The following is a 12,309-nucleotide window of genomic DNA, read 5'->3' on the forward strand; positions in this document are numbered from 1 at the left end:
CACTGATAATTAATGATGAATACATAGCTAACGTTCAAGGCTGCATGAGCCATTCCCTGTTCCAATACCGTGAAACAGTAACGATCAGGAAAAATCACTTAGAGCAAAGTAAACATTGGCTTCAACCCACATTAAACGTGACTGCTGTGCGTCTTATCTACATAAGCTTCCTGAGATCTCACTTTGGATATCCACAAGTAGGGGCATATCACTTTTGAATGTTGGCGTGCATGCGGTTATGCCTTGCCCTTATCCTATAACCAGACACTAACTGTAATTGACACGTAAATTGTGTGTCTCCTGGCTCGGTTTGTGAGATCCAATCCAGTGACATGAACGTTAGCATCATCTTTCATGTGGTTTGAGACCAAATAGAGTCAGAGAGAGAAAGAAGTACGATTTCATTTAAGCCTGACGACGTCTCATGCTTCAGCGTGAAAGAGGAATGTAGGGCAGATCTGTTCTAACGCTGACCCGTGACTCGTCCCATTACATTTTCCAACAGCTCTATTAGCTCATCCAGGCCTCTAAAGTCCAGGAACTTAACGAGGATGGCAGAGCTATTACATTACCATTACTTCATTCAGGTCAATCTGCCCGAGGAACAGCAACATGGCACACGCTCAGGTATCTGAGACTCAGGTTAGCTAAGTGACAATTACTCCAGCCCTAATTAAGCCATCTCCACTTCAGGCTGTGTCTGACCCTTACTAATTATGCATATATGTGGTGGCAGTGGCTTAATGCTTAGGGAATTGAGTTGTTAACACAAAGCAAACAGGTTCAATGGCAACAAAAATTGATCCAGGAGCTCTAGAGTTACAGAGATCTCAATCTGGCACTATCAATAGTGACTGAAGAAATCACTAAGCCCAAACAGCAAGTAAAAATCTGAACTACTGGCCTTGTGTTGCAGGCAGAGTTCAACTAGGGCCTTAATATGCATCTCTCTAAAACAATAGCGAGTATGAGTTTCTTCACATAAGCCACAGGCTCTTTGAGACTGCCGTGCAAACAATAACGCTGATTGAACAGTTAAAAATATGCCAGATACATGGAAAGAAAGTGTACTGCTTTGAAAGCAACATTTAGCAGAAGTCACAGAGGATGGAGATGACATCAACAAACTGTACATTGACTTGAACAAACGATCTGAAACTCCAAACTCACACTGATTTTCTTCGTCGTCTTAGGTCTTTTGAAGTAAGAAAACAGACTTCTCTGTTGTTCTTTATGTCTGTGATAATGAGTGTAGTGCAATATTGCATCTCTGTTTGGTATAAAAGTTTGTCTGTTATGCTAAAGTTGCAAAGTTTAATCAGTTAAAAATGTGCTCAAGGATTGCAGGTCAGCCTCTAGAGAAGCTATATGATTCAGCTTATTATAAATATTTGTTAATTATTACCATCAAATCGGAGGTACAGAGTTCCAAGATTCAACAAAGTTAGGCTGAAACACTCATTTGTGCATCAGGCGATCCTTGAGTTGAACAAGACACTTGATTGAAAACCAAGAGTATTGTGAATGTGTTGTTGTAGGTGTAGTAGTATGTAGTAAGAGTAAGGTGCATTGTAATGTTTAAGGGAGTGTAATGTGTTTTTTTGTATGTGTGTGTGGATTAAGTGATGTTGATGTGTAAGAGATGTTGATTGTTGTAAACATAGATACTGTTGAACAGATAAAATTTCAGACTTGTCTGACAATAAAGTGCTATATCATATACATCTCATACATTCAAACCACTAAAGACTTTACAAATGCAGAGCTACCTAATACAGTGACTACCAATAGGAGAGGACAGCGGAATCATGGTTATAAACATTACTAGCACAACAACTAGGAACACCTAATAGCAGCCAAACAGTGGCAAAATGCAGCAAAGTAATATTTATTGCAGATCTACATTGAGTATAAAAAAAGGAAAAGTTAAAAAAACAAAAACAAAACACAGTATAGTTATTTCTATTTATAAAAAGTGTTTGATAAAATATAAATGACATTAATCACTATTAAGTATATTATACTTTTTAACTTGTTGTTTAGGTATAGCTAACAAAACTAAAACTGAAAGGTTTACAAGACCACATTGGTAAGGTATCACTCCTCTACGGTCCCAACTGGACTGTTCGATTCATTTTAAGTTATTCAAGTACTTTTGGTTTCAACTAATCTTATGGCAAGATTCTGCAATTTCTTATAGAGACTAAAGTAAAATGCGGTGCTAAGACCAAAATGCTGTAATGACATTTCTAGAAAGTGAGCAAATTGCATCAGCCACAGCTGGTAAACAGTAGTCTAGTACTGATTCAACACCATTACTGAAGAACAGATGTAATCAGCAAAGCTTTAACAGACCTTCATTGAATTACTATCTTTTAAACTAAGCAAGAGTTTCAAGAACGTCAAAAAGAGAGGCCATGCATGAGATCTAATACACCTTCAGCGCAAAATCTAATCCTGCCAGCTAATGGGACAAAAGAAAGCCGGATTTGGCCCTGTCTTTTCTCATAATTTAACCCCTCGCAGAATATGATAAAGAGGCCTGGAGCAGCTGCAGACTGACCAGTCCCCAAGCACACAATTAACAACAAAAGAGCTCTTTTAATGCATTGAGCTAATCAGCAGCCAGCCCACTACTGCAGTCCCCCTGAACCATCTGCAAGACGGCAGACCGTCTCCGTGATTGTGAAAAAAAGACTGGCACCATACTATCATGTCCTAGGGTCAATGAAGCACATTGCTTAGCAACAGTCAAGCCCCCATGCATGGAAACCAAAAGCTTTTGCTTTCAAAGAGCAACTCAATAAGGAGTGGACAAGGGAATGTGCTCCAAGATTTGATTACCAAATAGCCTCTGATTGTTCACTGACCACTGTAGGAAAAGAGCATTAAGAGCCACCTAGTATGGACCTTAAGTGACCAGCAAGTGATTGACAATGAAACACTTTCTTTACATTTCCATTGGTCTATAGACTATTGATACATTGTGTCTAAACTATGTGTGACATGAAAGAGAGACTTAGAAAATCAACTATGTATCCCTAACAGAAAGACAAATGATGGATATGAAGTTTGGAAAAGATAATCTGCAATGCCATGACTAATGTAGGAAACATTTAAAAATGTGTATTAAAGAATTAGTTCACTTTAAAATGAAAACTCAGATTTACTCACCCTCAAGCCATTCTAGGTGTATGACTTTCTTCTTTCTGATAAACACAATCAGAGTTATATTAATAAATATCCTGATGCGTCCAAGCTTTATAATGGCAGTGAACAGGGCCAATGAGATTGAAGCTCAAGAAAGTGCATCCATCCATCATAAACGTACTCCACAATGCTCCGGGGGGTTAATAAAGACCTTCTGAAGAGAATTGATGCATTCTAGTAAGAAAAATATCTATATTTAACGAGTTATAAAATATCTAGCTTTCACCAGACAGCCTTCCGTATTCAACTTAAGAAGAAAGTGTAACACCTCTCACCGTTCAAAATGCTTACGCTACGTCCTACGCCTTCCATATTCAACTTATGAAACAAGCATAACAAAAAAAAAAAAAATAGATATTTTACTTTATAACTTGCTAAATATGGATATTTTCCTTACACAAATGCATCGCTTCACTTCAGAAGGCATTTATTTACCCCCAGAGCCGTGTGGAGTACGTTTATGATGGATGGATGGATGCACTTTCTTGAGCTTCAAACTCATTGGCCCCGTTCACTGCCATTATAAAGCTTGGACGCATCAGGATTTTATTAAATATAACTCCGACTGTGTTCATCAGAAGGAAGAAAGTCATATACACCTAGGATGGCTTGAGGGTGAGTAAATCTTGGGGTAATTTTCATTTTAAAGTAAGCTAATCCTTTAAAATTGCAGCTTTTAAAACAAATATTTAGAAGAAAAGGAACAGACAAGGTCCCAGTTGAACAGAATAACCATAAACATGACACCAGAAGGGGGTAACCTGTAGGATTCTTTTCTCACAACAAGGCTCAACATTTGCCTAGAACAATGGTAGGGATCTCAATCATTAAGCTTGCAAAGTAAAGTCAACATAAAATCAAAAATAAACCCATTTACTTTATTAATACACAATAATGGTCTTATTGAATGATTCATCAGTGCACATTATTCCAGTACTTTCCATTATTGTTTCAGTACTTGCTCACATCACAAATCTATTACTTCAAAATCAATCATTCTCCTCCAATCAGCTCCATTCGGGCACATAATAGCCACTTTTCACAATGCACTGGGAATGTTTAACATTATAGAAGTACAATGGGTTGCAACTTTTGTTACATGTTGACTTAAGATTTCTAAATATGGAAATAGCACCTGTAAAAATCATTCCAGAAAGGTCTAGATTATAAAGCTGTACATGCACAGTTACTCACAAAAGATCCCTCAGTGAAATAACACAGCTACTCCAACATCTGTAGCATATCATGCCCTCATTTAGAGAACTATCTTGGAGCAAACCAAAGATGATTTAGGAATAAAAACATAGTCTACTCATTTTTCACAGAACATTTCAATCACAAAATGTTAAAATCAAACCCAAGTTCACTCATGTGGATGACAAAGTGGTTTGGGGGGGAATGGTGAAGAAACCCTTTACCAAAACAATGAGTTGGGCTATGGTTGAGAGACATTTCAACAATTTAGGACAACAAAGCCACTTTTGTATAGTTGAGCCCTGGACTTAAACTTCCATACAACTGACTTCCTAGACATTACAAACTCTGAATGACGTTGGTGGCTCTGCTAAGATAGTTCTTGTCAACGTGAGTATTTTTGGAAGGAGTATTTCTGTTCCCAACACTTGTTGTGTACACTAACATTTGAAACCCTACTGAGGTCTCAAAACAACACTCCACACTAACAGGCAAAACTTTGGATAAGAATGCCACAAACAGTCTAACAATACCCTCATGTCACGATTCAGTTAGATAGTACACAATACTGATCTCACGATACCATATGGTCACAATACTTTTAACAAGACAAAACAGATAGGGCTGCATGATTATGACAAAAATCAATTGTCGATTATTCCCTTAAAATTGTAATTGCGATTATTAATTACGATGATCACAATTTACATAATTCAATGTTTTAAATAGCTTTTTACCATTGTTTGAAGCAGATGCATGGCATATTTTTATATAAAATAAAAAAGCTGAAAACACTGATTTTTTTTATTGCTTTTCTATAGCATAAAGCCTTAAATGTCAACTGTACATTGGTTTGGTTTCGTCTTTAATAATAAAAAAATAATATGGGCAATTTTCCTGTTTGCATTCGCACCACTAGTAGGAACTCTGAAGTGACAAACTGTGCTTGTTGTGACTTATTTTGACGGCGCTGAGAAATTCAGCCAAATTCTGAGCACATAGTGCTTGCATTCTCCGTCTTCATTAGTTTACGATCTGTTTAACAGTCCTGTCTAATATGTTATTAGATAGAACTGTTATACAAAGAAAGTAGACAGTATTTGAAAAAGTATTTAGCTTTCATGATTCCCTTGGTGCACTCAAAGTCGCCCTGGATTTTCTCCTTAGCGTAAAGTTGAGAGGTCCATCTATCACTGTTTTCCATGTTTGTAGAGTTAGTTTGTGGAGTAAATATAAGGCTGTGTACAAGGCTTTTTCAAAAAAGCCAGGTGCTGGTGTTTCGCGCGTGTTAGATGAATCAGTGTATACTTACGTTACTGGTAGTTCATTTTGTGCTGGGTTAGACCTTTTGCACTCTGAATCAGTCGTGATTCGCCGCTCACAACGTTCCATGCTCTAAACACACCTCTTTAGCACGCGGAATAATGTAAGTGGATCATTTTTTTTTGTAAATCGCACCTTTGAACGATTACAAAATCATGGCATCCGTAATCGTGATTAGAAATTCAATTAATTTGCAGCCCTAAAAACAGAGTTAAATAAGCTTTTTATTTATTAATTATTCATATTTTAATTATTAATTCTAAGACAGAATTAACAAAAAGTATTGTTCATTAAAAGGGTAAATTTCAGGGGTGGACTTGAAAAGGCTTGGACTTGGTCTGAGTCTCCAATGCACAGGGCAATGACGACACCAGAATAGAAATATTCATGATTCTCCTTAGCTAAAAATTCAGAATTATGTTAGACACACATGCCTACACCATTTCCCTGACCACACAGGGCTTGATGTTTACTTTTTTACTTTCCTTTTCCTTCAAGCACCCATCACCTTGCTAGCAAAATCCCACATTGTAATTAATACAATACATTGTAATTAATACAATACTACAACTTCTCAACTTCAAGATGCTTCTCTTTGTGTTTCTAATGTGAAGTCTTCTAAGTGGCATCTTAACTTGTTTGGTTTCATACTGTCAGAAGCCAAAATTTTGAGGCACACAACACTGGTTTCTTTTCATTACCCACCATTGCACTAGTGAATCCAGAGGTGAGATGCGCTCCGTCACATTGTCTTGAGGCTGTCTACACTGGATGGGACAAAGCGAACGTTCCAAATACATTTGTCCTTTGAGTCAGAAGTTGCGTGAGCACTTGGGAATATGGCAGAAATAGAACAGGCATCAGTTTACTGTCGGAAATTAGCTGAGTCGCACAGAATCAGTATTCCACTGATTCTATTTGCTTTTGCCGCGTCATATTGTGCTGCTCGAGTCTGGTGTAGACACAATGTTTTGGTAGTTGTGATGTTTAAAGTAGATTAGTCATCTGCTTTACGTTTACCTGGCACTGACAGTCCTTTCAAACTTTGTCCATGCTTAGCTCAGAACCATGTATATTTCATTTATATTTTTATGCTCCCTGCAATACTCAATTCTGATTCTTCAATCGCACCACCTAGCGGTCTGCTATTCCACAACTGCCACAACAGAGTCATCTTGAGGTAAAAAAAATGGTGAAATTAATATTTCATATTTAATCATTTATTTTGGTGGCAAGAATAAATAAGCTGCATATTAAATGGAATAATTTCACAGTGTGGTTGTGTAATATCCTGAAGAGGTTTCTTTTGCATAATCAGCTGACTGTACATACCATCCTTTTTTAAAACCAGGAACCACTGCCTTATTTGTTGCTAAAATAAATTAATAAATTAAAACTAGGGGTGTCCAATCCTGCTCCTGGAGGGCCACTGTCCTGCAGAGTTCAGCTTCAACCCCAAATAAACACACGTGAAGCAGCTAATCAAAGTCATACTAGGCATACTATAAACTTCCAGGAAGGTGTGCAGCAAAGCAGCATTGCAATAAATTGTGACAATATACTGTTATACCCCTAGCCACAAATCTACTTTATACTGAATGAAGTTGGACCCCCCAAAAAACAAGATTCCATTGTTGTTCAAAAGGTAAAAGTTGGTTTTACAGAAGTTATGCAACTTTTCACTTGCAGAAACAATAAAACAAACACCACGACTAATATTCACATTCACGACTTTTCAGAGAAGCACACAGAGCTTATATGGATACAGAAAGTTCAAGACGTACCTGGTCTCTCTCATGAGGGAGTAGTGTCACAGGTGGGAGGTCGACAGCAAAGACCCCCAAACTCCTGAAGCATGCTTTTCCTCCCAGTCCACCACTGTTCATCCTGTAGAGCGGCCCATCCTTGAGCAGCCTCCCGTTGTTAACCGCCCGCTTAGCAGCTAGCCTCAGCCTCTGCTGAAACCTTGGGTTCGCCACAACATTCACCAGGTCGCCCTGGCTTCTAAGGAATCTCTCGATGTTCCTTAGAGACGAGCCAGCCGGGACGCCTAGACCTTCGATAGCCCTCCTAAGGATTTTATTCCAATCCACATGACGCAGATCTCCTGCAGGTATCACGGATCCAACTGAGACCGGTCCAGAGCCTCCCAGCTTGAAAGGCGCAATCCTTCCCGGGTTATCCGGGTCTTTGTACGAAGCGCACCCTTTACTGGTAACCTTAAGGATGGATCCATCCTTCACAGCGAGCTCAAGCTGCTGGAGTACAACACCCTTGTCTAGTCCATGTGAGGTTGAGACGGCATGGCAAATCCGCTCCTCCGAAGGCCGCTGCTTCTGCCTTTTGATCTTCTGAATAGCCTCAAGAATCCACTCTGTGTACAGGGGATTGGCCAGTTTCACCATGGTGAAATAAGTTGTTTCATTAAGGTGTGATCCATGAATACATTCCTTTCTTTTAAGAGCGAACCATACGCATCAACAAACAAAAGCCAGCCATTAGTACATGCCGAACAGGATATGAGATTGATGTAACTCCTCAAAAATTAGACTGGCTATTCATTTCTTTCCCCCTTTGTTGAAAAAAAAAAATAAAAAAAAAAAATCCCTTGTGGTAGTAAAATCCAAAGTCAGAGGACTTGCTGAAAAATCCTTTTGAGTTACACCTGTGGGTGTGAAGAGAAGAAAAACAGAAAATCCATGTTACTTTGCAACGAAACAAACTCTCTTTGGAACCACTCCAGAACTAGTTACATGGGCACAGCAACCTTGACCTGGAGGGTTAGGCTAACCAACATTCCTGCTTGATAAAAACACATGGATTCTTACATCTCAAAGTGAAAAACAATGACAGTTTTCAAACCACACTTGACTATAACCTCAAAACATCTGACAATTATTAAAAACAATAATAAAAAAAATTGTTAAAATAATTTTATATATATATATATATATATATATATATATATATATATATATATATATATATATATATATATATAAAATGTGTCTGTGTGTGCGCGCACGCAAGGAAATAAGTAAGGTAATAGGACACGTGACTTCAGGTGTTAGGTGCACACATTCCATAAAAGGAAAAATCAACAGTCCAAACCAGACAGACCAGTACAACCATGAGATTATAGATGAACATGTTAAATCACATTTTCATCAAATGTGAGCCACTTTATGAGAATATTATAGCTGGTACTCAAATCTGCCTGCACACATCAAAAATGTTGCACATGTCTATGATGCCCATATATGCAGTCTAGATAGGCAGCTCACTAGCTCACACTTTCTTCACTCCAAAGCACTGACAACTCAACAACAATTTTATCTATATTGTAAGCTAAAATGCAGTATCTCATGGAGAATATAACATGTTATTAAGCTCATTTGTTCTTGATAGTGTAAAACCCCAAACAAGAAGAACAGTGCTGCGAGCAGCCAGCAGGTGACATGCATTGAACAATTTCTCAAGAATTCCTCCGCTCGCCAGCAGCAGCAGCCGTGTAAACTCAACCACAACTTATCTGCCATAATATTGTTATATAAAAAGCCTCGCACACATAGTGAGGGAAAAACTTGACCTATTCCTCTGAGATATTAGATCCGGCCTAAACAGATCCAAGAAAAGCTATGGTAAATAATTTAACAACACAACTCAGTTAGACAGCAAAACAACCTCCAAATAACTCGAGTTTAACTGGGGAGGCATGACAGCACACACAGGAGTGTTAGTGGACCATATAAAAACAAAACAACCGATGGTAAAACAAAGTCTTACTTATCAACTGACACTTACTGATTTTTGGTGTTAAACTCAAACTTAAAAAGCACAAAATACAGCAATGGTTAAGGTCTGACACTTATTTAATCTATTTTGAAATCTCGTCTACACTTCCAGCTTTGGTCACAAACTACGACTTGGCCATGACATTTCACATTAAGAGTCTAGCAACATCATCTCAAATGCTGACAGCTAAAATAAAACACAGTGTCTCAAACGCATACTGACATTCGTACTTCAGCTCGAGTCCTCTGATTAAAACCGAGATAGTGAGCTAAAGTCAGGCGAATCTCAGAAGCATTCTGCTTCTTATCTCCAGCATCGGCTTTCTAAACAGCCCCGGAGCTCAAGTCTAGCACGCTAAGCTAAAGCTGGCTAAATTAGGTTATGCTTTATGACTACTTCCGACAGATGACTATCTATAATTTATGATGACAAAGTCAACGCGTCAATTAACCTACGGTCTCGCAAACCTTGTTTTCTGGACGCTTTAATACGGTGGACAGGTCAGGTGACTTCGCCGCTTTGCCCGGTCGCGTTACTAAACAGACGCCATTTTGTTACAATGTTGTAGTTTACATGAATCCGACATGACACTGATTACAACCCAATGGAGTCTCATTAAACCTTACCTTCACAAAGACGGTCCCGCCCAAGAAACTTTAATATTGGTTAGAAAGGGCAAATACTTATCCCTGGTTTGATAAGCAAAGTGTCAATCACAAGGAAACAGTTCGGCCTCTCGAGGAATCGGTTGGCTTCATAATCTGTCAATAATCACTTGACCCGCCTCTTAAAGGGATAGTTCACCACAACTAAACATTCTGGCATCATTTACTCACTTGCATGTTTTTCCAAACCCACAGGACTTACTTTCTTCCGTGGAGCATAAAAATGTGAGAAAATGATAGCATCAGTCATTATTCACTTTCATTTTTTTGACATACAAGTGAGTTATAACTTAAGACTGTCATTATAGATATCGCCTTTTAATCATACGGGATTATTGCAACACGAAGGCTGGTAGATGATGACAGTATTTTCAATTTTTTTTTTTTTTTAGATAAAACTATCCCTTTAATGTGACAACTGATCTTTCGTCCGTACTGCGTATGGAAATGCAACTCCGGTTATTCTAGAAGAACAGGGATCAGGGATAACGGGAATATTTTTATCATCATGTAATCTAATGAGTTTAAAACTACTTGATGGCTCTTTAATGTAAGATCAACCGAAACTCGGTCTACACCTTTAAGAAGGCTCCCCCTTATGAGCATCGCACTACACTGCAATATGAGCAGATCGACCTAGTCACACTTTTTGGAGAATAATGTAATGGTGAATAATTAGTCCAAGTGCTCGAGTTATCCTTGGCATTCCCCGTACTGTGTGCACTGTAATCTAATCTAATAATTAGTTTGCACTTTACAAAAGACATGGAAGGCCATGAACTATCGAACGCGCGCACATCCTCACGAAGGTAGTGTGCACGCAAATAGGCAACATTTGTAAACCCTGCGAATGTCTGGCGATATTAAGCAGATGATGGCATATCATTCCCGTTATTCTGAAATACTAAAAAAAAAGATGCAATAATAACCGCTGTTTGTTCAAGCGCTAATGTCTAAAGCATGCAAAATGCACTCATATTTCAAGATCAAGCAACTGAGAACAGATAGCATCTGGAAAATTCCATTTATGCGGGTCAAGCAGTAGCTTGCGATACTTGCGCGGTTCGTGTAACCCAATAACCTTAATAGCCCGAATTAATTTCTCCGCTCGCGTCAAGTTACATCACTCACGACAACTTAAACTTGAACGATTAAAACATGCCACCGATAACAAGCCACTCAAGACACCGCCGAGATAAATGCCCGACAACGCTGGCAAAGCGAACATTTACCTTTAAGTTCCTCGCGCGATCTCTCCACACTCCTCGTATAAGCAATAAAAACACGCTTATTTGCGAAGCTGATGATATATGCGTAAAGTAGCCTGATAAATCCAAAGGGGTCCTGTTTGATTCGGAAGATGAACGCACGCGTAGGCAGAGGGAACCTGATAACAACTAATTGAAAGGTTAATCTACATAGGAGTCTGTGACAAAGTAGTACCCTCCCCTTTCGGCACTCCATCAGCCACAGAGGAGGACTAACTCGCTGTAACCGCTATGTGACATCACATCGCTCATTGGGAAACAATGTACATTGTTTCAGACTACATGGCATGGGTGGGAAAAGAGAAGACATTATGTGCCCTGTCTGTGAAGAGGAAAAGGAAACTTTTAATACCACGGACTGGGATATGAATGTATGCATACAAAATCGGTTTCAAGTCACCATGTGCAATTAGGCTGGATTTTGTAAATGCTCAAACTGAAAAACAAAACAAAAAACAAGATACTGTATGATGTGCTATGTTTTTGAAGAGGAAGTCTAAACTTTTAAAATCACCCATACAGCACGGCACAGATCAAAATCATATGAATACAGGCATATATTCATAATTATAGAATAAACGTTTCACACTGTTTAATTATATATGACTTTATAATTGCTCAGAAGGTGTTGCACATTTAATTGATGTTTGTTTGCAATATAAATACCAGCATCAATTAAATACAGGGAAATGTGCTTCACCACAGTTGGAACATGGAGTAAATCTAAGCCAATTCATTTCTGTAACAATATTTGCAACAAAACCCCCTGACAGTTTTCAAATGCACCTGAAAGCCTGTGGCTTTGCCCTGCGGATGAAAATTTGGTGTAGAGCAGGGCAATCTGAACCATGGGC

At 38.6% G+C, this 12,309-nt stretch overlaps 1 protein-coding gene across 6 annotated transcripts in view; it reads right to left on the reverse strand.

Annotated features, from left to right (window-relative positions):
- Nucleotides 1-11,761, reverse strand: part of kat6b (K(lysine) acetyltransferase 6B) — a 41,435-nt gene extending 29,674 nt beyond the window's left edge. The window contains exons 1-2 of one of the 6 annotated variants that reach the window (XM_067386252.1): nucleotides 11,420-11,761; nucleotides 7,512-8,392 (exon numbers count right to left, since the gene is read on the reverse strand). In XM_067386252.1, coding sequence (XP_067242353.1) covers nucleotides 7,512-8,132 — 621 coding nt within the window. In that variant the 5' untranslated portion in view covers nucleotides 8,133-8,392; nucleotides 11,420-11,761. Of the gene's footprint in view, nucleotides 1-7,511; nucleotides 8,393-9,744; nucleotides 9,949-9,989; nucleotides 10,120-10,148; nucleotides 10,466-11,419 lie in introns of those variants that run through there. The other 5 variants (XM_067386248.1, XM_067386250.1, XM_067386249.1 and 2 more) reach the window with 5 other exon arrangements.
- Between the last annotated feature and the right edge of the window lie 548 nt (nucleotides 11,762-12,309).

This window comes from Chanodichthys erythropterus, chromosome 5 (genome assembly GCF_024489055.1).
Source record: "Chanodichthys erythropterus isolate Z2021 chromosome 5, ASM2448905v1, whole genome shotgun sequence".
Taxonomy (NCBI): domain Eukaryota; kingdom Metazoa; phylum Chordata; class Actinopteri; order Cypriniformes; family Xenocyprididae; genus Chanodichthys; species Chanodichthys erythropterus.